The sequence below is a fragment of the Thalassophryne amazonica genome, chromosome 20 (assembly GCF_902500255.1).
Source record: "Thalassophryne amazonica chromosome 20, fThaAma1.1, whole genome shotgun sequence".
NCBI lineage: Eukaryota > Metazoa > Chordata > Actinopteri > Batrachoidiformes > Batrachoididae > Thalassophryne > Thalassophryne amazonica.
Window position 1 is genome coordinate 16,837,327 of NC_047122.1, and position 25,034 is coordinate 16,862,360.

Here is a 25,034-nt window from a genome sequence, read left to right on the forward strand (position 1 = left end):
CCGCACTCCAGACAGGGCGCCCTCTGGTGGTGGTGGGCCAGCAGTACCTCCTCTTCAGCGGCCCACACAACAGGACCCCCCCTCAACGGGCGCCTCCTGGCGCACGACCAGGCTTGTCCGGGTGGCGACGGTAGAAGTCGGCCAGGAGGGCCGGGTCCAGGATGAAGCTCCTCTTCACCCAGGAGCGCTCTTCGGGGCCGTACCCTTCCCAGTCCACCAGATACTGCAAACCCCGGCCCATCCGTCGGACATCCAGGAGCCGGCGTACAGTCCAAGCCGGCTCGCCGTCGATGATCCGGGCAGGAGGTGGTGCCGGACCCGGAGTGCAGAGGGGTGAGGTGTGATGAGGTTTGATTCTGGAAACATGGAACACTGGATGAATCCGCAGTGAGGCCGGAAGCTGAAGCCTCACTGCGGCGGGATTGATGACCTTGAGAATTTTGAACGGACCAATGTATCGTTCCTGTAGTTTTGGGGAGTCCACTTGTAGGGGAATGTCCTTGGTGGACAACCACACTTCCTGCCCAGGACGATACGTAGGAGCCGGGGTCCGCCGCCGGTCTGCATGGTTCTTCGCCCTCGTCCGGGCCTTCAACAAAGCAGAACGGGCGGCACGCCACACCCGACGGCACTTCCGTAGGTGGGCCTGGACCGAGGGCACACCGACCTCTCCCTCGACCACCGGAAACAACGGGGGCTGATACCCCAAACACACCTCAAAAGGGGAGAGGCCGGTGGCTGATGATACTTGACTGTTGTGGGCGTACTCGATCCAGGCCAGGTGGGTACTCCAGGCCGTCGGGTGCGCGGCTGTCACACAACGTAGGGTCTGCTCCATCTCTTGGTTGGCCCGTTCTGCTTGCCCGTTGGTCTGGGGGTGATACCCGGACGAGAGACTGACCGTGGCTCCCAGTTCCCGGCAGAAGCTCCTCCAGACGTGCGAGGAGAACTGGGGACCGCGATCGGAGACGATGTCTGATGGTATCCCATGCAGACGGACGACGTGGTGGACCAGGAGGTCCGCTGTCTCCTGGGCCGTTGGTAGCTTCGGGAGGGCCACGAAGTGGGCCGCCTTGGAGAATCGGTCCACTATCGTGAGGATGACGGTGTTTCCCTGGGACGGCGGGAGGCCCGTGACAAAATCCAGGCCGATGTGAGACCAGGGGCGATGAGGCACGGGCAGCGGCTGTAGCAATCCCGATGTCTTGCGGTGGTCGGCCTTGCCCCTGGCGCAGGTGGTACAGGCCTGGATGTAACCCCGGACGTCGGCCTCCAGGGACGCCCACCAGAAGCGCTGCCGGACGACTGCCACGGTTCTTCGCACCCCAGGATGACAGGAGAGCTTAGAACCGTGACAGAAGTCCAGAACTGCAGCCCTGGCTTCTGGTGGGACGTAGAGTTTGTTGTTCGGTCCGGTTCCGGGGTCCGGGTCTCGTGTCAGGGCCTCCCGGACGGTCTTCTCCACGTCCCAGGTGAGGGCGGCCACGATAGCGGACTCCGGGATGATGGGATCCGGGGGATCCGACGACTCCGTTTTGACCTCATCTTCATGTACCCGGGACAAGGCATCCGATCTTTGATTTTTGGTCCCGGGACGGTAGGTGATCCGGAAGTCAAAACGGCCGAAGAACAGTGACCAGCGGGCTTGCCTGGGATTCAGCCGCTTGGCGGTCCTGATATACTCCAGGTTCCGGTGGTCAGTGAAAACCGTGAATGGCACGGACGTTCCCTCCAACAGATGTCTCCACTCCTCAAGAGCCTCTTTCACCGCAAGGAGCTCTCGATTGCCGACGTCATAGTTCCGTTCGGCTGGGGTCAACCTGCGGGAAAAATAGGCACATGGGTGAAGGACCTTATCGGTCTTCCCGCTCTGGGACAGCACGGCTCCTATCCCTGAGTCCGAGGCGTCCACTTCAACCACTAACTGGCGACTAGGATCGGGCTGCACCAGAACAGGTGCAGACGAGAAGCGCCGTTTCAACTCCTTGAACGCGGCTTCGCAACGATCCGACCAGGTGAAGGGGACTTTTGGTGAGGTCAGGGCTGTCAGGGGGCTAACTACCTGACTGTAGCCCTTGATGAACCTCCTGTAGAAATTAGCAAAGCCTAGGAACTGTTGCAACTTCCTACGGCTTGTGGGTTGGGGCCAGTCTCTCACCGCCGCAACCTTGGCCGGATCAGGAGCGACGGAGTTGGAGGAGATAATGAACCCCAAGAAGGACAAAGACGTGCGGTGGAACTCACACTTCTCGCCCTTCACAAACAGCCGGTTCTCCAACAACCGCTGCAGGACCTGACGTACATGCTGGACATGGGTCTCAGGGTCCGGAGAAAAGATGAGTATATCGTCTAGATATACGAAGACGAACCGGTGCAGGAAATCCCGCAAGACATCGTTAACCAACGCTTGGAAAGTCGCGGGAGCGTTTGTGAGACCGAACGGCATGACCAGGTACTCAAAGTGACCTAAGGGGGTGTTAAATGCCGTCTTCCACTTGTCTCCCTTCCGGATCCGAACCAGGTGGTACGCATTTCTAAGATCGAGCTTGGTGAAAATCTGGGCTCCATGCAGGGGTGTGAACACTGAATCCAACAGGGGCAACGGGTATCGGTTGCGAACCGTGATCTCGTTCAACCCCCTATAATCAATGCATGGACGAAGTCCGCCATCTTTTTTGCCCACAAAAAAGAAACCTGCGCCCATCGGGGAGGTAAGCGCCACCAGAGGGAGCCCTATCTCCCTGGCCCATCTGCTGTCCAACAGATTCCCCTCAGAGCCCGTGTCCACCAGTGCTGGGGCCTTCAGGGTTGAGTCCTCATAAAGGATCGTGACTGGGAGTCGTGTGGCAATGTGGGTGTGTCCCACGTGAATGTCTCGGCCCACCCCTAGCCCAGTCTCTAGGGGCGGGGCGTTGGAGTTGAACCGCTCGGGGCAGTCCCTCATGTGGTGCTCTATCGCACCACAAACAAAACAAGCTCCGTGGGCCCGTCTCCTCTGTGCGTCTGGTGCCCTAAATGTTGCCCTACTCGTGTCCATAGCTTCGTCAGCAGGGGGAGCTGTGGCCCCACGGAGCGCAGGGGCCGTGGAGCGTGGGGAAGGCGGAGCGCGGTCGGAACCGGAAGGGAGAAGGACGGCGCGTGCCCGGCCACGCCCTTCGTCTCGTTCCCGCCGACGTTCTTCTAACCGGTTGTCTAACCGTATGACAAGATCGATGAGCCCATCTAAATCCCGCGGTTCGTCCTTAGCCACCAGGTGCTCCTTAAGAACCAATGACAGTCCGTTTACAAAGGCGGCGCGGAGGGCAGCGCTATTCCAGCCGGACCTCGCAGCCGCGATGCGGAAGTCGACTGCATAGGCAGCTGCGCTCCGACGCCCCTGTCTCATCGACAGTAGCACAGTTGAAGCGGTTTCTCCTCTATTGGGATGATCGAACACGGTTCTGAGCTCCCTCACAAACCCATCATATGTCTGAAGGAGCCGTGACTTTTGCTCCCAGAGCGCTGTAGCCCAAGCGCGTGCCTCGCTGCGAAGCAGGTTTATTACATAAGCTACCTTGCTAGCATCAGTCGCGTACATAACTGGACGCTGTGCGAAGACGAGCGAACACTGCATAAGGAAATCCGCGCACGTCTCCACACAGCCTCCGTACGGCTCTGGGGGGCTTATGTATGCTTCCGGGGAAGGTGGGAGGGGTCGTTGAACGACCAGTGGAACGTCAATGTTACGCACAGGGTCTACGGGAGGGAGAGCCGCAGCGGCGCCCGGAGGGCGCGCTTCCGCCTGCGCGGCGAGAGCCTCCACCCTGCGGTTCAGGAGGACATTCTGCTTGGTCATCAAATCTAACCGAGTCATGAAAGCGGTGAGGATCCACTGCAACTCACCGATTACCCCTCCTGCGGACGCCTGCGCGTCCTGTTCTTCCATTGGCCGTTCAACAGCCGGTTGACGCCCCTCTGGATCCATGACGTTGGCCGAGATATCCTGTTGGGAAAGTGTAGGAACACGGACCCACAACAGGGGGCGCAAATGAACGGACAATGGAGAAAGTCAAATCACAAAGTTTTACTGTTGTGAACTCACACAACAAACACAACAGATTTACAAATACAGCAGTAACCGAATTCCAAAGGTGTCGTGTGGGCAGGCTCGACGATAGGAGATGTCTGTCCGAGTCGAACCGGAACCACCCGATTTCCTCTGCCACCGAACCCCGGGGATACTGGAGCCGCCAAGTCCCGAACCCCAGGTGGCCACTGCCTCCGCTCGTCGGATCCGTTACTGCTGGCAAGGAACAGATACAGTCAGGTGTGGGTGCGGCTGCACCCAGCAACACACAGGGTGGAAACACCACCTCCACCTCTTGTCAGGAAAATACAGGTGAGTGCAGGAATGTGAGTACTTATCCAAAATACAGTCTCCTGCTGTCTTTTCTCTTTCTGTGTAAAGGCAAAAAGTATTTAATGGTCAAAAGATGATCCGTTTGGCTGGATACGTTACCTCCTTGGTAGAGCGATATCTCGGCAATGAGGTGGAGATGCCGTCCTGCTGATATACCTCCCTGTTGATTGATATCAGCTGTCTCGTCTCAGGTGATGGGTGACAGCTGTCACCCTGGCTGCTCCTGTGAGGCGGCAGCGCCCTCTGGTGCCTGGAGCCCGCACTCCAGACAGGGCGCCCTCTGGTGGTGGTGGGCCAGCAGTACCTCCTCTTCAGCGGCCCACACAACAGTGCGCACTGCAAAAACTATCAAAATGTGACGGGAGAGGGGGGAGTGAAAACCTAAAAGTGACAAATTACAGCCCTTGCAGTCTCTGTCATTTGGCAGGTGTGCGTTAGGCTGCAGGGAGGGTTCACAGCCACGCAGAGGGCTGTGATCTAAAGTGGTTGTCTTTGGTTTGCTACACCCAGGAATATGTGTGAAACTTAACACCATATTACAGTGCAGGCAGCAAGCAGCATTTTGTTAGTAATCGCCTGCCTCATTTAGGTGCTGGGTCTGAGCATGGTTTGAAAAAATAAACGCCCTGTCTTTTAATGAAGGAAATACGGTCCCTACTTTCCTCGAGGGCTGAGCACATCCAGACTGTACATGCGAGGGGTTTTTAATGGAAATGCATTGCGATGGTGCAGGACGTTTTGTCTGATGTGAGTGAAAATCTGTCATACAAATCCGGTATATACGGTGTTTATTACATAGAAAACCTTACAAAAGCATTGGGACTTTTGCTTTTGTCCGGTGAGTGCGAGTATCCAGTTTATACAATGACTGGTTAGCCAAGTTTTACTGTACATCATTCCTTTTTATATACAGTTAGCATGCTAGTATAATTTAACAGAACCTTGATATTTCCAAATAACTTCCTGGTGATATCACAGCATGCAGGCCAACATTATGAGCACCATGGAAATGCGAAAAGGAATTCCCAAAGTTTACCAAAACAGAAATTTTCAAACATCTTGAAACTCCCACTACAGTTAAAACAAGACCACTGCACAGTACAGAGTACTATACAGTACTATGATTTGGACAAGAGTTCAAAACTGTGACTTTGTGGGATGCATATCAGTGAAAGTGAGAATAGGATGTTTGCACTTTGATGTTACAGCGGCTTTAATCTTTAAAGTTTTTCCGTAAACACCAGTAACTCTGAGACACGTCCTGACCTTGTACTACTACTACACCTTATATTCGTACATGCAAACTAGTATTACTCAATCTCACAATCATAATAACATGTAGTGTCTCAAAAAAGTGACAAAATGCATCATGATGTTCCCTCTCATACACGTGTAGTCCATCTTGCTATAAACAGACTTTCATTCAAGAGCATATTGTTACCACTCCAGGCTCGTCTCAGATCACTTCGTACTGCAGATTACAATGTCATCTGCAAACGTCGCAGACTATGGAAGCTCCTGTCTTATTTCCTCTGTAACTTTTTAATTCATTCATTTTCTATACGTGCTTACTTCAATCAATGGTCAAGGGGAGCTAGTCAAAGGGCAAGAGGTGGGGTTCACTGGGGACAGGGCACCAGTTTATGAAAGGGCCACATACAGACAAACAAACACATTCACAAATTTAGAGTCACCAATTCACCTAATCTGTATGTCTTTGTAAGTGGGAGGAAGGGGGAGCACCCAGAGGGATCCCACGTGCACACAGGGAGAACATGCAAACTCCACAATAAAGGCCCAGACAGGAAGCAATCCCACAACCTTTTTGCTGTGAGGCAACAGTCTTAACCACTAAGCCACCATGCCACCCTTAAATCTTTCACAAACTGATAAAAAAGTGATTCTTTTCACAATAATTTTAGATAACACAATTTATGGACATGCTGTATTACTTTGTGACATTATTAATCAATAGTTTCAGCCATAACAGCAGGTTTTGGTGGTCAAACCATCATAATCAATATTCTTAAAATTTCTGGAAGAGCTGCTAACACAGTGAATAAAAGAAAAAGAATGTCTCTAAGCATTGACAATGGTGATGTGTGGAAAAAATGTAGACATGTACAGAACTCAGATGTCATCCTGCCTCTGCTGGTTTCTTTGAAACCCCCCCGACAGTGATGACTGCAAAAAGGCGGTCCTGTCATGTACGTGACGGGAAGAACAGCTGTCTCACTGCTCTGAACTGGGAAATAAAGTTATCCAACAGTAGCCAACTTCCCTTCATATGGAAAGTTTTTAAAACAAATCCTTCCCCAAGTGCTAAAGCAATTAATCAGGTAGTAAGTGTCACATCATGCAGAGAGCAGCTGTCTCTTCTTCATTTTGGAATCACACACAGCATTAATGAAACTTGTGATGCTAATGCAATTGCACTTCTGCACGGCTATATTTAGGAGCGATCTCGGCTGTGGGGCCTCCTCTGCCTCCTGCATGTGTTTGTTTCTAGGCCCGTTGTGGCTGGAGGTGTTTTAGAAAATGTAAGGTGGAGGAAACATTACGCTACAAAGGCAGGTAGCTGTTAGCAGCAGAGTGAGGGATGTGAAAGAGAAATAAAAGGATGCGTTGGTAATCCGCTCAGGCATCGATGCCTTACTGCACTAATTCTACTGGTGGAAGCAGTGTATCCATGACAACACTGGCATTACTCCTTTTTTTGCTCAGAAGGATGAAGCACATTCACATCATGCAGGATCCGCCCTCGATGCCCTGTCTGAGCGCTGACGTGAGTTTGTGTGAGGAGGTGTGAATGTCCTTGTTGCTCTCAGTCTTGCATGTCTAGACATGTTAATATTCTCTGCTGTGAAAGTTTGAGAGAAACACCCCTTATCAGTCTCACACGCTCACACATGCATGTGCATAATAAATGGGCAACTCCCAACACACACACGAACCACAAAAACAACTCTGACTCCACTGAGTCACAAATTACACACGCAATGAGCAGCAATCCTTCCCAGTGTTGTGCATGCCGATGTCGTGTTTATCATATGACACATGCCAACAATACTGCTCAAATGCAAAGGATTGTAACTAAAATTAAGTATGGAAAGATCCTCATTATTAAAGATTTTTTCTCTTAAACATTAATTATAAAATGAGGCTATGCAATATTTCCTGACTGCACACAATAACTGAATAAGGTACATCGTCTACTGCATAATGCTCAGCGGTACAGCTTTGAAAAACACCTAATTTGATCCATTTGTAAAAGACGGTATCATACTTATTCGTATATCTAAAGTAACATTCAGCAGCAGCTATTTGAGTATACTGTAATATAGCAAGGTTGGCATGGAAACAAGCATCCAGTATATATTGCACCCAACCACCTCAACTTCTCGGTTCTCATCCAATTATGCACAAAACCTGTAAAAATGGGGGGGGTTTATACATACTGCACCTCTTTATGGGGAACATCACCCCCTTTAATCTTCTTACAAACAGCATCACGCTTATCACTTTATCAATTTAATTTTTAAGACTTATTATAATGTTCTAATGTAGGAAAAGCAAAATAAAAACACTGCAACTCCCTGGATGACTTTATTTTAACCTCTCCATTGCTATATAAGCACCACAAATAAAACCCTCAACACAAAAGGCCAAAATGCCACCCCCCCCAAAAAAAAAATCCAATCAAGGCCCTCAAAATATCCAATGAATAAAAGCTAATTGTTTTTTACTCTCTCAGCAAACAAAACACCACAGTATTCTGGTGATCAGTGATGCTGGTAACGTGTTACTTTTCTGAGTCACTGTGAGTTACTATTAGTTTTGTATTGTGGGTCGATCGCAGCTTTAAAACAGCTGTCCCGACAAGATGCAGTGGGAGGTCTGAACTGCTTCAGCCACTTTCAGCGAGCTGCTGCACAGAGCCGCATCCACTGTGCAGCTCAGCTCTGAGGTGAAGAACAGTCAGGTGTCGAAAACATTTTTTAACCTACTTGAACTGGTGCTAGTAACAAAAAATTACTTGCACCAAAAAAAAAAGGCTACTTGCACAACCAAAAGTCAGTCTTATATCAACCTTAAAGCTCCTCCTCTGATGTGTCAGACTCTTCCTCTCTGGGCCCGTAAAGCCCCTTTCACACCGGGGCTCAAAAAAAGAGCACAGCTTCACAAAAAGAGAGCACACAAAAAGAGCACAGAAAAAAAAAATGCTCTCTCATCACAGTGTTAAATAAAGGGCAAAAAAGGACATAAGTCCTGCTCACAGACTGACTGCCAGAAACAGGACATGTCCACATCAACTATAACTCCAGACATCTCCACATTTACTCACTGACGGTTCGTTCGCGCGCATGCGTGTGCGTATCTCGCGGTCAAAGGAGGAAAGATAAACTATAACAGAACTCAGAGCGCAGACCTGCAGCTCAGCACAAGAACAAATATAAACTAGAAGAGAAACCAAATTGCACAGTGTGGCTGCAGCCAAACTGTGCACTTTGATTTCTCTGTGCAGAGAATCTGCAGGCTGCGTTCTCACCTCCTCTCTGCCCCCCTGCTGCGTGCACCTGGCGCAGACATTCCTGCATCGTCACGAGGCCACAGGAAGCAACTCGAAGCAGGTCTGGTGTGGTTATGAGAGAGTTTGAGTTCCACTTGTGCGCGCAAACGAATTGTCACAGCAACTCGCTCCGTGTGTGAGAGTCATAAAACGCAGGGAAGATGAAGGCAACACACTGGAAATTGTTTTTTTTCCTTATTTATTCCTTTATTGGTTCATTCTACTGGTGCTTATAGTTGATAAAAGTTGGATAAAGTTACTTGCACCAGTGCTAGTGGAGTATAAAATTACGTGCACTGCTCAAATAATAAGTGCACAAACTAGCACATGCATGTGCTATTTTGAGCCATTTTTACGCTTTTATTTTCTTTAAAACTCGGTGCCGCTCTGTGCATGTCCTCGTTAAAAATAGCTGATCTACGACAAACAAATACTAACGCTTTTTTTCACCCAAGTCTCTTTCTGAGGACGACATGACATAAAAACACTGAAAAACCTTCTTACCTGTCAGTCATGTTTTCTGCATAATTAAACATTATCCATTCTTCCTACTCAAACAGCAAGCCAGGGGCGAATCCATGCGGGAAGGGAGCGTGGACGGAGGGGCAATGCAGTGCCCCACAACAGCCCGACATTAAAGGTCCACTTTTGAAGACATTTTTTCATACTATTACTACTCCTAGTACAACCCCTGGCAAAAATTATGGAATCACCCGCCTCGGAGGATGTTCATTCAGTTGTTTAATTTTGTAGAAAAAAAAAAAGCAGATCACAGACATGACACAAAACTAAAGTCATTTCAAATGGCAACTTTCTGGCTTTAAGAAACACTATAAGAAATCAGGAAAAATAATTGTGGCAGTCAGTAACGGTTACTTTTTTAGACCAAGCAGAGGGAAAAAAATATGGAATCACTTAATTCTGAGGAATAAATTATGGAATCACCCTGTAAATTTTCATCCCCAAAACTAACACCTGCATCACATCAGATCTGCTTGTTAGTCTGCATCTAAAAAGGAGTGATCACACCTTGGAGAGCTGTTGCACCAAGTGGACTGACATGAATCATGGCTCCAACACGAGAGATGTCAATTGAAACAAAGGAGAGGATTATCAAACTCTTAAAAGAGGGTACATCATCACGCAATGTTGCAAAAGATGTTGGTTGTTCACAGTCAGCTGTGTCTAAACTCTGGACCAAATACAAACAACATGGGAAGGTTGTTAAAGGCAAACATACTGGTAGACCAAGGAAGACATCAAAGCGCCAAGACAGAAAACTTAAAGCAATATGTCTCAAAAATCGAAAATGCACAACAAAACAAATGAGGAACGAATGGGAGGAAACTGGAGTCAACGTCTGTGACTGAACTGTAAGAAACCGCCTAAAGGAAATGGGATTTACATAAAGAAAAGCTAAACGAAAGCCATCATTAACACCTAAACAGAAAAAAACAAGGTTACAATGGGCTAAGGAAAAGCAATCGTGGACTGTGGATGACTGGATGAAAGTCATATTCAGTGATGAATCTCGAATCTGAATTGGGCAAGGTGATGATGCTGGAACTTTTGTTTGGTGCCGTTCCAATGAGATTTATAAAGATGACTGCCTGAAGAGAACATGTACATTTCCACAGTCATTGATGATATGGGGCTGCATGTCAGGTAAAGGCACTGGGGAGATGGCTGTCATTACATCATCAATAAATGCACAAGTTTACGTTGATATTTTGGACACTTTTCTTATCCCATCCAATTGAAAGCTAATTTTTATTAGCTTTTGTTATTATCCATTATTATATGTTATTATCCAATTGAAAGGATGTTTGGGGATGATGAAATCATTTCTCAAGATGATAATGCATCTTGCCATAGAGCAAAAACTGTGAAAACATTTCTTGCAAAAAGACACACAGGGTCAATGTCATGGCCTGCAAATAGTCCGGATCATAATCCAATTGCAAAACTTTGGTGGAAGTTGAAGAAAATGGTCCATGACAAGGCTCCAACCTACAAAGCTGATCTGGCAACAGCAATCAGAGAAAGTTGGAGCCAGATTGATGAAGAGTACTGTTTGTCACTCATTAAGTCCATGCCTCAGAGACTGCAAGCTGTTATAAAAGCCAGAGGTGGTGCAACAAAATACTAGTGATGTGTTGGAGCGTTCTTTTGTTTTTCATGATTCCATAATTTTTTCCTCAGAATTGAGTGATTCCACATTTTTTTCCCTCTGCTTGGTCTAAAAAAGTAACCGTTACTGACTGCCAAAATTTTTTTCCTGATTTCTTATAGTGTTTCTTAAAGCCAGAAAGTTGCCATTTGAAATGACTTTAGTTTTGTGTCATGTCTGTGATCTGCTTTTTTTCTACAAAATTAAACAACTGAATGAACATCCTCCGAGGCCAGTGATTCCATAATTTTTGCCAGGGGTTGTACTACTTAGTAATAATAATAATAATAATAATAATAATAATAATAATTTCAACAACTAAAATGTTTAGAAAGAATTTAAATGTTACACAAACGTTAGAAATAATTTAATAGTTACATTTATAAACAATGTAGGTTAGAAATGGTAAGTTTTACCATTACAGTGCTGTCAGCTCTTAAATATGGCTTCAAGAAAGATGTCTTTATTTTTTTATTAAACAAGTATTTATGTTCATTGAAGTCAAGAAAGGGTGACTATAAAGTGAGTACTGGCAAAACAGGTTACCATTTTCATGTTGTTGTCAAGCTGCTGAAAGTAACTAAAAAAGGAACCAGTAATCTAACAGTTACTTTTAAAATTGAGTATCAGTAAAGGACTACTTTTTCAAAGCAACTGTGGCAACACTGCTGGTGATGCTGCTGTAAACTCATGAAGAAGCAGGAGAACTGCATATGAAACAAGCAGCTTAAGAGACTCTAAGAGCCAACGAAGAACCGTGGCCTCACATTCATGCTTCCTTGCCTTCCTTACCTGTTCCTGGACGTCCCATGATGATTTGCTTCCGTGGGGTGGGGTGAGGCGATTCTGCCGGCAGTATGAGCGGCAGCAGGGCCGTGGGTGTGGGGTGACAGGCGACTGGCTGCTGCAGCATCCCTGTGGAGGCATCCTGGTGTCCCTCAGGTTTCCTTTCTCTACCACCAGAACCAGAAGACGACAAAACCAGGCCTGTGGAAGTGGACATCGAACCGGTGTTGGAAGAGCTGCACATGGCACCATGGCCAGTGGTGGCTGGGGTCAAGGACTGGGAGGAAAAATGTAAAGTTTGTTTTCAGTCCATGTCAGCAAACATTTACAAACAGGGACTGCATCAAGCATTGTCAAATACAGAAATTAATTTACTTTTTGCCACAGAAATATATTTCACAGAATATATAATTTACTGACCCAAACTGAACAGAGAAATATTTACATCTTATAAAAAACAAATTACAATTAAATGATAATATATTTTGACCATATTCAGCAAACCAAAGGCGCAATTTAGAACTAGAAATTGGGGGGGACAAAGTGCGAGGCCCGCAGGGCCGAAGCCCATAGGCCAGGGTTCAGAAGCCAACGGTTTCTGGATAAGCTCAGATGCATTCTGAGCATCCAGAACATTAATTTTAATGATATGAGAAGACCATAAAGTGGACACCATTTGACTTATGCAATTTGAAACTGTGGATATAAGTACTTTATTCTGAGAATAGCCAGCACTGATTTTATTAACATCGTGGCGTAAATAAGTTATCACCACATGTGTAGAACTCAAAAAGAATGATAGGTTGAGTTCTCATTAAAAAAACAACTGCAATGTGGTAAAATGTATTCATAAATATGAAAGAACAGGCTCTTAATAATTATTAACTATCGCATACTGTATTTTTTTCTCAAAATTTGTTTTTGCATAAGTTTGAAAAAACAACAGATCATAAGTTTAGGATAAATTACTTATCATGAATTTAATTTTCGAAGTGGCACTAATGACAACACTCATACTGAACATAATTTCGCTTGCATAGACTGATTTTGGAGATCAAGCAATAATTGCAGATGGGCTTTCTGAGGTCCCAGATAGCTTTTCTGATTTCCTTTTCTAACTTTCAGAATTTAGCAAATTAGTAATATGGTCCATTGATACTTATGTGTAGACACTAGTCCCTAGAGGCAACTATTTTTGGTTTCAAATCTGGGCAAATGCAGTCCCAGAAAATTCCGAATGTGACAAACAAGAAACAGGTGTTGTAAACAGGTGTTGTAAACAAGTCAGTGCTGCTAAAAATACAAACTTGCAGAAACAAAGATACTATTCTGACATGGTTTTGCACATAAGACTGACATGGTTTGCACATAAGACTGGCATAGCATGTTTCAAGTACACACATATATGTCAGAAGGTAGGGGGGGGCATACCATATTCTGTCCCCCCGGTTGAAAAGGTGGGGGGGACATGTCCCCCCTATCTCCCACCAAATTGCGCCCATGCAGCAAACTACACTCAACAAAAATATAAACGCAACACTTTTGGTTTTGCTCCCATTTTGTATGAGATGAACTCAAAGATCTAAAACTTTTTCCACATACACAATATCACCATTTCCCTCAAATACTGTTCACAAACCAGTCTAAATATGTGATAGTGAGCACTTCTCCTTTGCTGAGATAATCCATCCCACCTCACAGGTGTGCCATATCAAGATGCTGATTAGACACCATGATTAGTGCACAGCTGTGCCTTAGACTGTCCACAATAAAAGGCCACTCTGAAAGGTGCAGTTTTATCACACAGCACAATGCCACAGATGTCGCAAGATTTGAGGGAGCGTGCAATTGGCATGCTGACAGCAGGAATGTCAACCAGAGCTGTTGCTCGTGTATTGAATGTTCATTTCTCTACCATAAGCCATCTCCAAAGGCGTTTCAGAGAATTTGGCAGTACATCTAACCAGCCTCACAACCGCAGACCACGTGTAACCACACCAGCCCAGGACCTCCACATCCAGCATGTTCACCTCAAAGATCGTCTGAGACCAGCCACTCAGACAGCTGCTGAAACAATCGGTTTGCATAACCAAAGAATTTCTGCACAAACTGTCAGAAACCGTCTCAGGGAAGCTCATCTGCATGCTCGTCGTCCTCATCGGGGTCTCGACCTGACTCCAGTTCGTCGTCGTAACCGACTTGAGTGGGCAAATGCTCACATTCGCTGGCATTTGGCATGTTGGAGAGGTGTTCTCTTCACGGATGAATCCCGGTTCACACTGTCCAGGGCAGATGGCAGACAGCGTGTGTGGCGTCGTGTGGGTGAGCGGTTTTCTAATGTCAATGTTGTGGATCGAGTGGCCCATGGTGACGGTGGGGTTATGGTATGGGCAGGCGTCTGTTATAGACGAAGAACACAGGTACATTTTATTGATGGCATTTTGAATGCACAGAGATACCGTGACGGGATCCTGAGGCCCATTGTTGTGCCATACATCCAAGAACATCACCTCATGTTGCAGCAGGATAGGATCTGTACACAATTCTTGGAAACTGAAAATGTCCCAGTTCTTGCATGGCCGGCATACTCACCGGACATGTCACCCATTGAGCATGTTTGGGATGCTCTGAACCGGCATATACGACAGCGTGTACCAGTTCCTGACAATATCCAGCAACTTCGCACAGCCATGGAAGAGGAGTGGACCAACATTCCACAGGCCACAATTGACAACCTGATCAACTCTATGCGAAGGAGATGTGTTGCACTGCATGAGGCAAATGGTGGTCACACCAGATACTGACTGGTATCTCCCCCAATAAAACAAAACTGCACCTTTCAGAGTGGCCTTTTATTGTGGACAGTCTAAGGCACACCTGTGCACTAATCATGGTGTCTAATCAGCATCTTGGTATGGCACACCTGTGAGGTGGGATGGATTATCTCAGCAAAGAAGTGCTCACTATCACAGATTTAGACTGGTTTGTGAACAATATTTGAGGGAAATGGTGATATTGTGTATGTGGAAAAAGTTTTAGATCTTTGAGGTCATCTCATACAAAATGGGAGCAAAACCAAAAGTGTTGCGTTTATATTTTTGTTGAGTGTAGTTATATTATAGCAATTAAGGGCAACCTACTAAATTTATTATCAGGTTAGATATAATAATATTTTTCACAAAGAAATTTCAGGTACTTTGATAGACAGAATTTTTCCATCTTAATTTGTATTTTATTTATTTATTTTTATCCAACTTGTTTCTGAATCTGGTCTGGAACAGTGCCTAAGGAGTGGTAAACTGGGGTGGTGGTCCCCATATTTAAAAAAGGGGACCAGAGGCTGTGTGCCAATTACAGGGGCATCACTCATCACTCACTCAGCCTCCCTGGTAAAGTCTACTCCAGGGTGCTGGAAAGGAGGGTTCGGCCGATCGTCGAACCTCAGATTGAAAAGGAACACTGCAGGTTCGGTCCTGGCCGTGAAACAACCCACCAGCTCTTCACTCTCCCAAGGATCCTGGAGGGTGCCTGGGAGTATGCCCATCCATTCTGTATGTGTTTTGTGGACTTTAAGAAGGGCTATGATTGCATACCCCGGGAGATACTGTGGGAGGTGCTGCGGGAGTATGGAGGGAGGGGGGTTCCTTCTCAGGGCCATTCAGTCTCTGTACTCACAAAGCGAGAACTGTGTTCAGGTACTCGCCAGTAAGTCAAACTCATTTCCAGTGGAGGTTGGCCTCCGCCAGGGCTGCGCCTTGTCACCAATCCTGTTTGTGATATTCATGGCCAGGATATCGAGGTGTAGTCTGGGAGGAGGGTTTCCAGTTTGGGGGCTCAGGGTCTCATCACTGCTTTTTGCAGATGATATGGTCCTGTTAGCTTCATTGGCCTGTGACCTCCAGCACTCACCAGGTTGGTTCACAGCCGAATGCGAAGCGGCTGGGATGAGGATCAGCACCTATAAATCTGAGGCCATGGTTCTCAGCAGGAAACTCATGGATTGCCTACTCTGGGTAGGGAATCAGATCTTGCCCCAAGTGAGAGTTCAAGTACCTCAGGGTCTTGTTCACAAGTGAGGGGACAAAGGGGCACAAGACTGGCCGGAGAATTGGTACAGCAGGGAAGGTATTGCATTCACTCTACCGTACTTTTGTGAGGAAAAGGGAGCTGAGCCAAAAGGCAAAATTCTTAATCTACTGGTCAGTCTTCGGTCCAACTCTCACGTACAGTCATGAGGGTTGGGTCACAACTGAAACAACTAGATTGCTGATACAAGCAGCCAAAATGGGTTTCCTCGGGAGGGTGGCTGGTGTCTCCCTTAGAGATAAGGTGAGAAATTCTGCCATCCATGAGGGGCTCGAAGTACAGCTGCTGCTCCTTCACGCTGAAAGGAGCAAACTGAGGAGGTTCGGGCATCTGGTAAGGATGACCCTGGATGCCTCCCTAGGGAGGTGTTCCAGGCACGTCCATCTGGGAGGAGACCCTGGGGAAGACCCAGGACTTGGTGGAGAGATTATATCGCCACACTGACCTGGGAACGACTTGGTATCCCCCAGTCAGAGTTGGTTAATGTGACCAGGGAAAGGGAATTTTGGGGACCACTGCTGGAGCTGTTGCCCCCGCAACCTGATCCTAGATAAGCGGTTGAAGATGAGTGAGTGATGAGTGAGTGTTTCTGAATTGAATTTCCAGAAAATATAGCCTATTATGATAAGGTTTTTGATAGATATGGCTCAGCCTTGTACTCTGTATGATCATATACTTCCTTACCGAGCTGGAGGTAACCAAGACCAGTGTCGATGTGGGGTTGCGAAGGAGAACTGCACCGTTGGTGGTGGCTCCGTTGATGGGGACTGGCACTTGGAGACCTGGAGGAGCAGTGTGTTGCAACTGGCTGTGTTCCCTTGACCTACTCCCTCTCCTTCCTAGTGGGCCATCAGAGAACTTGGCTAGAGGAACATCTGGGTTGCGGACAATGACTGGAGAATCTCGGAGGGGCACAATGCGGCGTGGGGAGGGTTCCTGGGGCAGAGGGGAGGGTGGCGTGGGAGAGACCAGCATTGGCGGAGGAGTAGAGGCAGCAGAGGATGGTGGCCTGCTGGTGGCACTACGAGGCCGAGGGAAGGAAAGTGAGGATGGGGTTGTGGGCTGACTCTGAGGGGAAAGGACTCTGAAGGAGGCCGGGCTGTGGCCCAACATCGGGTCTCCCACCACTCCTCCCCCTACACCCACCAGTTGCTGCTGCTCAGGTTTGGTTTGGTAATCTTGGACTGCAGGTAGAGGAGGGGGTGGATGGGCATCAAGCTTCCGCTTACTGGGGCTCATGGGCACTGTAAAAGTTAGATTGAGATTGGTCTGAAATGTGGGCACAATGCCAGAGAGGTGGCGCTCCCGCTCAGCACATGGCGTGCTCATTTTATTGCCACTGAGCTGACGATGGCGGCGTGAAGCAGGAGGAGTAATTGGACTGAAATTGGCAGGGCGGAAACCAAACAGCGGTGAGGGTGAAGGTGATGGGGTTGGAGAGAATGGTGACTGGTTGGAAATAGGGGAAAATGAGGGTGTACCTGAGCGGGAACCACTCAGAGAGACCAGCATAGTTGCTGCCTCACATTCATCAAAGTCAAAGCGAGAGAGGTCCTGTGGGAGCAGGGAAGAAAGCACAAGGCGGGGATGGGAGTCTCCTCCACGGCTGCTGGCTTCACTGCTTTCCCGTGATGTCTCATCCCAGTCAAACTCAGAGCTACCTCTACCACCGCTCAATCGGAGGTCAGACGGTGTCAGGGTCCCCGTGCTGCTGGCTCCTCCTCGTTCCCGGGCACCTCCACTGGCCTCCATTTCCTTGGTCCTCATTGAGAGGTGTCTGGAGCAGTATCCTCGGCGCTGTGACTCTTTAGAACAGCCCTCCCTTGAGCACAGCCTCCTCCACTGTTTTCCATTAAACTTCTTGCGAATACCTGTTGGTGTGCATACTACATCTCCCTTCTTGTACTTTTGCTGGGCAGCTGTCAGTGGTGTGCGGGAACGTGAAGAAGAGGAGGAGGTTGAACCTGATCCAGAGCCCCCACCACCTCCTGCTCCTCCACCTGAAGAACCACCTCCTGAAGCCTTTTCTATTCTGGAGGAAGATGCAGTGGAGGAGGAGATGGGTGGAAGAGGTGGGAGCTGGGGTGTGGTAATTACAGTTGCTGCTGCTGGGTCGAGACCTAGCAGGACCGGTGAAGGAGGTGGGTGGGGATTCAAAGCCAAATGGGCGGAAGGGATCCCGATGCCCCGCACAACTGACATATGGGGACTGAGGTAGCTAGGTGGGGGCTTAGAGACAATGTGGCGGTGCTGTGGTACAGCTATGGGGTTGGCCCCTGGTATGATTGCCCCCATAGGGACCATGTTGAAGTGGGACACTTCCATGTCTTCTTCAGGCGTGAGTGGCATGTAAGGGTGGTGGTGGTGCTGTTGTTGTTGTTGCTGTTTTGCATTGTTCTCCCTTTCTCGTTCTCTCTCCCTCTCCTGTTTTCTCTGGAGCTCCCTCTCTCTCTCCACATCTTTGTCTACCTCCCACTCTCTCCCATGTGCTATCGTGAGAACTGAGGCTGGAGTTGCTGGAGAAGTGATTTTGTTGCCTGATGATGAAGATGATGGGACCATGCCTTGAAAGGGTATTCCTCTTCCTAAGACTGGCCCTACCCCAGGTGTTATTCCCTGGCTTAAGCGACACAGTTCTTGCTCAACATCCATCTCCTCTTTGTCCTCCTGCTCTCTTTCCTTGTCTCTGACCCCCTGCTGTCCTTCCCCTCCTGCTCCAGAGGGCAGGTCTAGGTCCCAAGGTGGCACCAAAAGCCGGAGGGTTTGTCTGGACACCCACACTGCCTGGGTAGCACCAGCTGACAATCTGACATCCTTGCCCTCTTGCAATGAGGGAGACCTTTCGTTGGCTAACTGGACACGATAGCGGTTGGCCACTGCAGGGTGTGTATCAACCTTGGTCACCACACCTTCTCTGTACCACTGCCACTGTCCTTCGCTCCCCTCTTCATTGCCAAAGGGAACACAGACACGGCTGCCAACTGGTATTGGGTGGACACCAGGCGGTGGGGCATCCAAGATAATGTCCACCACTCCTGGAGGACTGTCATGTCGGTAGGGATAACATGACAGTGATTTCTCCCCATTTAATTGTACCTCCAGACTTCCATACTCACCACTGACCTTACGTACTACTCCAGCCCGGAACATTAACTCCAAATCCCTCATTCGCTCTCTTTTTTCCCCTCCTTCCCCATCACTTCTCCTGAGCTGTCGAGCAAGGACTCGCTGATTCTTCAGCCCTTTGGCCAGTGCATCAGATAATGCATCTGAGAGACTAGGCGGTGCATGTACAGACATCTGTGTGGGTGTGCGCGCATCATCAACAACCTCCAGGTCTGCCGAGTGCTCGCTGGCAGTGTCTGTTGATGAACAGCGGGGCAAAGGTGTAGGTGAAACCCGCTCTTCATCTCTCTCTCTCATGCTTTCAGATTCTCCCAGCTGTACCCTATCCTCTTGTGGCAACAGGGTAGGAGGCCCAGAGGAACCATTCTCGAGGGCATCCTTGACACTAGTCCTGCTCTGAAAGTCTTCTATCAGGCTCCTGCTTTTACTATTTCGAACTAGTTGTGAAGAGCTGATGTCTGACCCGGGGCTGATGACAGTATGAGTACCAACACTCACAGGAAGAGAAGGGACTGTGATGGAGGCAGAGTTGCTATGGCTAACAGCAGTGGTAGATGAGCAATGTTCAGAAGTGTACTTCTTCTTGGGAACACGTGCTTTGAACGTGACTGTTTTGCGGCTGGAGGCAGGGTTAGGGCTGTTATTGGCGCTTGGTGTACTGCTGTTACTACCACTATTACTACCACCACTATCGCTGTGGCTGCCACCACTCATAGCTGACCTCTCTGATCTATCATCCGAGGATGTCACCAGTTTACCGGATTCCAACACAAGTGATACTATTGTCTCTGTCAGCCCTTGGCTCGCTCTGTGAATTCCTTCCCCCTCTGATGTGTCCCGCACTCTGACCGGATCTGCCTGGACTGCTTCAAAGTCCTCTGAATGTGAATTACTAGAAAAAGATGACGAGGGAGTCTGGCTGTGGTGGGATCTGCTTCTGTCCCTGTTGTCCTCCGAGTCTCTTTTTTCACCTCCTTCTGGGGCATCCCCAGCTCCTCGCCGCTTCCCCCCTTTAGCCCGGGTGGATGGTGGTGAGCGTCGGCTCGGCTTTTTTATAGGCTTCATCTTATCATCTGCCGTTGCTCTCTTTTTAACAAGACTTTTTTTTTTTTATTTATCCCAGAGGTTCTTGGTCTGCTTTGATTTATTCTTGTCCTCCTCTCTTCTCCTTATTTTCTTCCCCTGCCCGACCAGCTCTCTTTCATTCTATCTGGAGTTGGTTGCGTGAGTTTGTCACTTGCCCCTCAATTCCAGAGACCTAAGGAAAAACAAAAAATGAACAGGGGACATGACTTACTTGTGTGGTAAAAACAATCAGACCTGCACAGTTTGTGCACAAAACAAGGGTGCTGTGAAGTGGCACGGCGATTCAAACCCAAATATTAAAGAAAAGTGCTCTAGTGACACCAATGTAATGAAAAATAAAAGCACCACCTGATAACCACCACAAAACTACTGCAATAATCAATTAAACATGTATAAACAAAAATACAGTCCACGCTAGTGTAGTAATGACTCATTGACAAATTCGTTACACATTTATTCATCACAGGTTCTACTCACATTACACACGGCCTGAATCCGGAGCCGTTACATACAGAAAATAAACGCTGTAGTGTAAACACAATGTAGGCTTACAACAGAATGAACACAGTGAGGAGCACTTTGCAATTCGCCCAGGCAAGCCTCTGTGTGTGTGTGTGTGTGTGTGTGTGTGTGTGTGTGTGTGTGTGTGTGTGTGCATAAACACACACACATGCGCACACACACAGTCGTTTTTGGCTGGGACAGGCGAGGCGGGGGAATTCCTTGTTCACTCGCATACTGAAAACGCTCCCTTTTCTCTCTCTCTCTCTCTGTGGCGACCTTTATCTCTGTATTTCAAAGCACAGTCAATCCACCCCTACAAACTCCATTTCCTGTAGAAAACCATTACCTAACTTCCTGTTTCTTTATTCTTCCTTCTCTTGGCTGCCATTATGATTTCATTCTTATCCCCAGCTTTCTCCCACTCTTCATATCAATTTCTACCTTTATTCTCTCTTTTCTACTTAATTTTGTTCACTCATTTGATGTTCATTTTCTCCTCCAGCTGTTCTGAATAGATCTGAAATCAGCAGATTAGTTAATAACGAACCTGATATTTGACATATTTAAATCTCATCACATTCGAGCATTTTCTCCTTGGATACTTCGATAAAATAACTTGACTTGCTTTTAGCCATGCTTAAACCTCACCTAAATAAGAGTTTATTGTTGATTGCCAATACAGTGTTAAATCATGGCAAAATGTCTTAAACAGGTTCTACTAATAATCTCGTGAAATAAAATATCGTATGCTTATAAACTGTCCAACAGACAGACAGATCAGTTAAAACTGCTTTTAATATCTAAGACATTAGCAAACAAGTGTTAAAGGTTATTTTAGCATCTCCCCCTTTTCACTTAAACTCTGTTTAATTTGCCCAAATTATTGATAATATTGGTTAATAAAGTTTAAAAAGAAGATGGTGGATTGTAGAGATTTTGTGTATCATGCGCTAATTTTGTGGAATAGTTTACTAGCCAGCATTCTGTGGATATTTTAAGGCCTGACTTAAAATCATCCAATATTTATTTACAACTCCAATTCCAATGAAGTTGGGGCATTGTGTGAAATGTAAATAAAAAACACAATATAATGATTTGCAAATCCTCTTCAACCTATATTCAATTGAATGCACCACAAAGACAAGATATTTAATGTTGAAACTGATAAACGTTTTTGTTTTTGTGCAAATATCTGCTCATTTTGAAATGGATGCCTGCAACGCATTTCAAAAAAGCTGGGACAGGGGCAACAAAAGACTGGGAAAGTTGATGAATGCTCAAAAAAACACCTGTTTGGAACATTCCACAGTGAACAGGTTAATTGGAAACATGTGAGTGTCATGACTGGGTATAAAAGGAGCATCCCCAAAAGGCTCAACCGTTCACAAGCAAAGATGGGGCAAGGATCACCACTTTGTGAACAACTGCCTGAAAAAATAGTCCAACAGTTTAAGAACAATGTTTCTCAACATTCAATTGCAAGGAATTTAGGGATTCCATCATCTACAGTCTAAAATATAACCAGAAGATTCAGAGAATCTGGAGAACTTTCTACACGTAAGCGACAAGGCCGGAAACCAACACTGAATGCCCATGACCTTTGACCCCTCAGGAGGCACTGCTTTAAAAACCAACATCATTGTGTAAAAGAGCTTACCGCATGGGCTCAGGAACACTTCAGAAAACCATTGTCAGTTAACACAGTTCATCGCTACATCTACAAGTACAAGTTAAAACTCTACCATGCAAAGCAAAAGCCATACATCAACAACATCCAGAAACGCCACCGCCTTCTCTGGGCCCAAGCTCATTTGAAATGGACAGACGCAAAATGGAAAAGTGTGCTGTGGTCTGATGAGTCCACATTTCAAATTGTTTTTGTAAATCATGGACGTTGTGTCCTCTGGACAAAACAGGAAAAAGACCATCCAGACTGTTACCAGCACAAAGTTCAAAAGCCAGCATCTGTGATGGTATGGGGGTGTGTTAGTGCCCATGGCATGGGCAACTTACACATCTGTGATAGCACCATCAATGATGAAAGGTACATCCAGGTTTTGGAGCAACACATGCTGCCATCCAAGCGACGTCTTTTTCAGGGACGTCCCTGTTTATTTCAGCAAGACAATGCCAAGCCACATTCTGCACGTGTTACAACAGCGTGGCTTCGTAGTAAAAGAGTGTGGGTACTAGACTGGCCTGCCTGCAGTCCAGACCTGTCGCCCATTGAAAGAAAATGTGTAGCGCATGTGTAGCGCATTATGAAGCGCAAAATACAACAACAGAGACCCCGGACTGTTGAACAACTGAAGTCGTACATCAAGCAAGAATAGACAGAATTCCCCCTACTTCAACAATTAAGTCCTCAGTTCCCAAATGCTTATTGAGTGTTGTTAGTAAGAAAGGTGATGTAACATAGTGGTAAACATACCACTGTCCCAGCTTTTTTGAAACGTGTTGCAGGCATTCATCCATTTTCTTCTGCTTCATCCGGAGTCAGGTCGCGGGGGCAGCAGCTCAAGCAAAGTTGCCCAGACCTCCCGATCCACACACACCTCCCCCAGCTCCTCCGGGGGAACCCCAAGGCGTAGTCCCTCCAGCATGTCCTGGGTCTTCCCCCGGGCCTCCTCCCGATGGGACGTGCCCGGAACACCTCTCCAGCGAGGCGTCCAGGGGGCATCCGGAAAAGATGCCCGAGCCACCTCAACTGACTCCTTTCGACATGGAGGAGCAGCGGCTCAACTCCGAGCTCCTCCCGAGTGACCGAGCTCCTCACCCTATCTCTAAGGGAGCGCCCAGCCACCCTGCGAAGGAAACTCATCTTGGCTGCTTGTACTCGCGATCTCGTTCTTTCGGTCATGAGCCAAATCTCATGACCATAGGTGAGGATCGGAACGTAGATCGATCGGTAAATCGAGAGCTTTGCCCCCCTACTCAGCTCTCTCTTCACCACGACAGGTCTGATACAGCGACCGCATCACTGCAGATGCTGCACCGATCCGTTTATCGATCTCATGCTCCATCCATCCCTCACTCGTGAACAAGACCCCGAGATATTTAGACTCCTCCACTTGAGACAAGGACACTCCACAGACCTGAAGAGGGCAAAGCACCTTTTTCCGGCCGAGAACCATGGCCTCGGATTTGGAGGTGTTGATTTTTATCCCGGACGCCTCACACTCGGCTGCAAACCGCCCCAGTGCACGCTGAAGGTCATGATTTGACGAAGCCAACAGAACCACATTGTCCGCAAACAGCAGAGACGAGATTCTGTGGTTCCCAAACCAGACCCCCTTTACATCCTGGCTGCACCTAGAAATTCTGTCCATAAAAATAATGAACAGAACTGGTGACAAAGGGCAGCCCTGGTGGAGGCCAACGTGTACTGGAAACAGGTTTGACTTACTACCGGCAATGCAAACCAAGCTCCTGCAGTCGTACAGGGACCAGATAGCCCTTAGCAAAGGACCCCGCATCCATTTCAAAATGAGCAAATATTTGCACAAAAACAATAAAGTTTATCAGTTTGAACATTAAATATCTTTTCTTTGTGGTGTATTCAACTGAATATAGCTTGAAGAGGATTTGCAAATCATTGTATTCTGTTTTTATTTACATTTTTCACAACATCCCAACTTCATTGGAATTGGGGTTGTATTTCACCTCACTAGCAGGTTTTGCACTTGGTAATTATTTATTATTATTTAATTTTTTAAACTGCTCTACAGGAAGGAGTTGTTTAAAGCGTCTTTTAAACCAGATTAAAACCATTTTTGAATGCATAAATTCATTACACTGGTTTTAAATTGGTTCCATTTGAGATAAGCTCGTTTTAAATGCCATTCTATAAACCAGTGTGGGCCCCATCCCCATGCTGGACCGTAAAGTTTTGGGTCAGGTGGGCTGTGAGCGGTCATGAAAAATGAATTAAAACATCTGATTTTCAGTTTTAAAAAAGTTTAAATTACCCACAAATATTTATTATTGTGTTTAAAATCAGAAGTGATAAATTAAGGCATGGCACTTAAAGATAATGTATCTGTTCTTCATGTGGTGATTAAATGCTTGGGTTTGGCCACAGTTTTCTTGATTTTAAAGTGGGCACACTGGGCCACAGCATTCAAATTTGGGAGTGGCTGTGATCAACTAAACAATCAATTGTTAACTAGAAGCACTCGGAGAGTGCAAACCTACGCCAAGGCCATGGGGTCACTGACACCATAACATCTACACGCCGTGGAATCACTGAACCTAAAAAAGTCTAACAATGATTGCTAGTAAAAAAAAAAGGTTCATCTGCTGTGACT

The 25,034-nt window shown here is 47.1% G+C and overlaps 1 protein-coding gene across 4 annotated transcripts in view; it reads right to left on the minus strand.

Moving 5' to 3' along the window:
* Positions 1-25,034, minus strand: part of cica (capicua transcriptional repressor a) — a 96,602-nt gene that overhangs the window by 48,801 nt on the left and 22,767 nt on the right. For all 4 annotated transcript variants that reach the window (XM_034160877.1, XM_034160876.1, XM_034160874.1 and 1 more), the window contains exons 2-3: positions 16,696-20,395; positions 11,932-12,202 (exon numbers count right to left, since the gene is read on the minus strand). In XM_034160877.1, coding sequence (XP_034016768.1) covers positions 11,932-12,202; positions 16,696-20,202 — 3,778 coding nt within the window. In that variant the 5' untranslated portion in view covers positions 20,203-20,395. The remainder of the gene's footprint in view (positions 1-11,931; positions 12,203-16,695; positions 20,396-25,034) is intronic.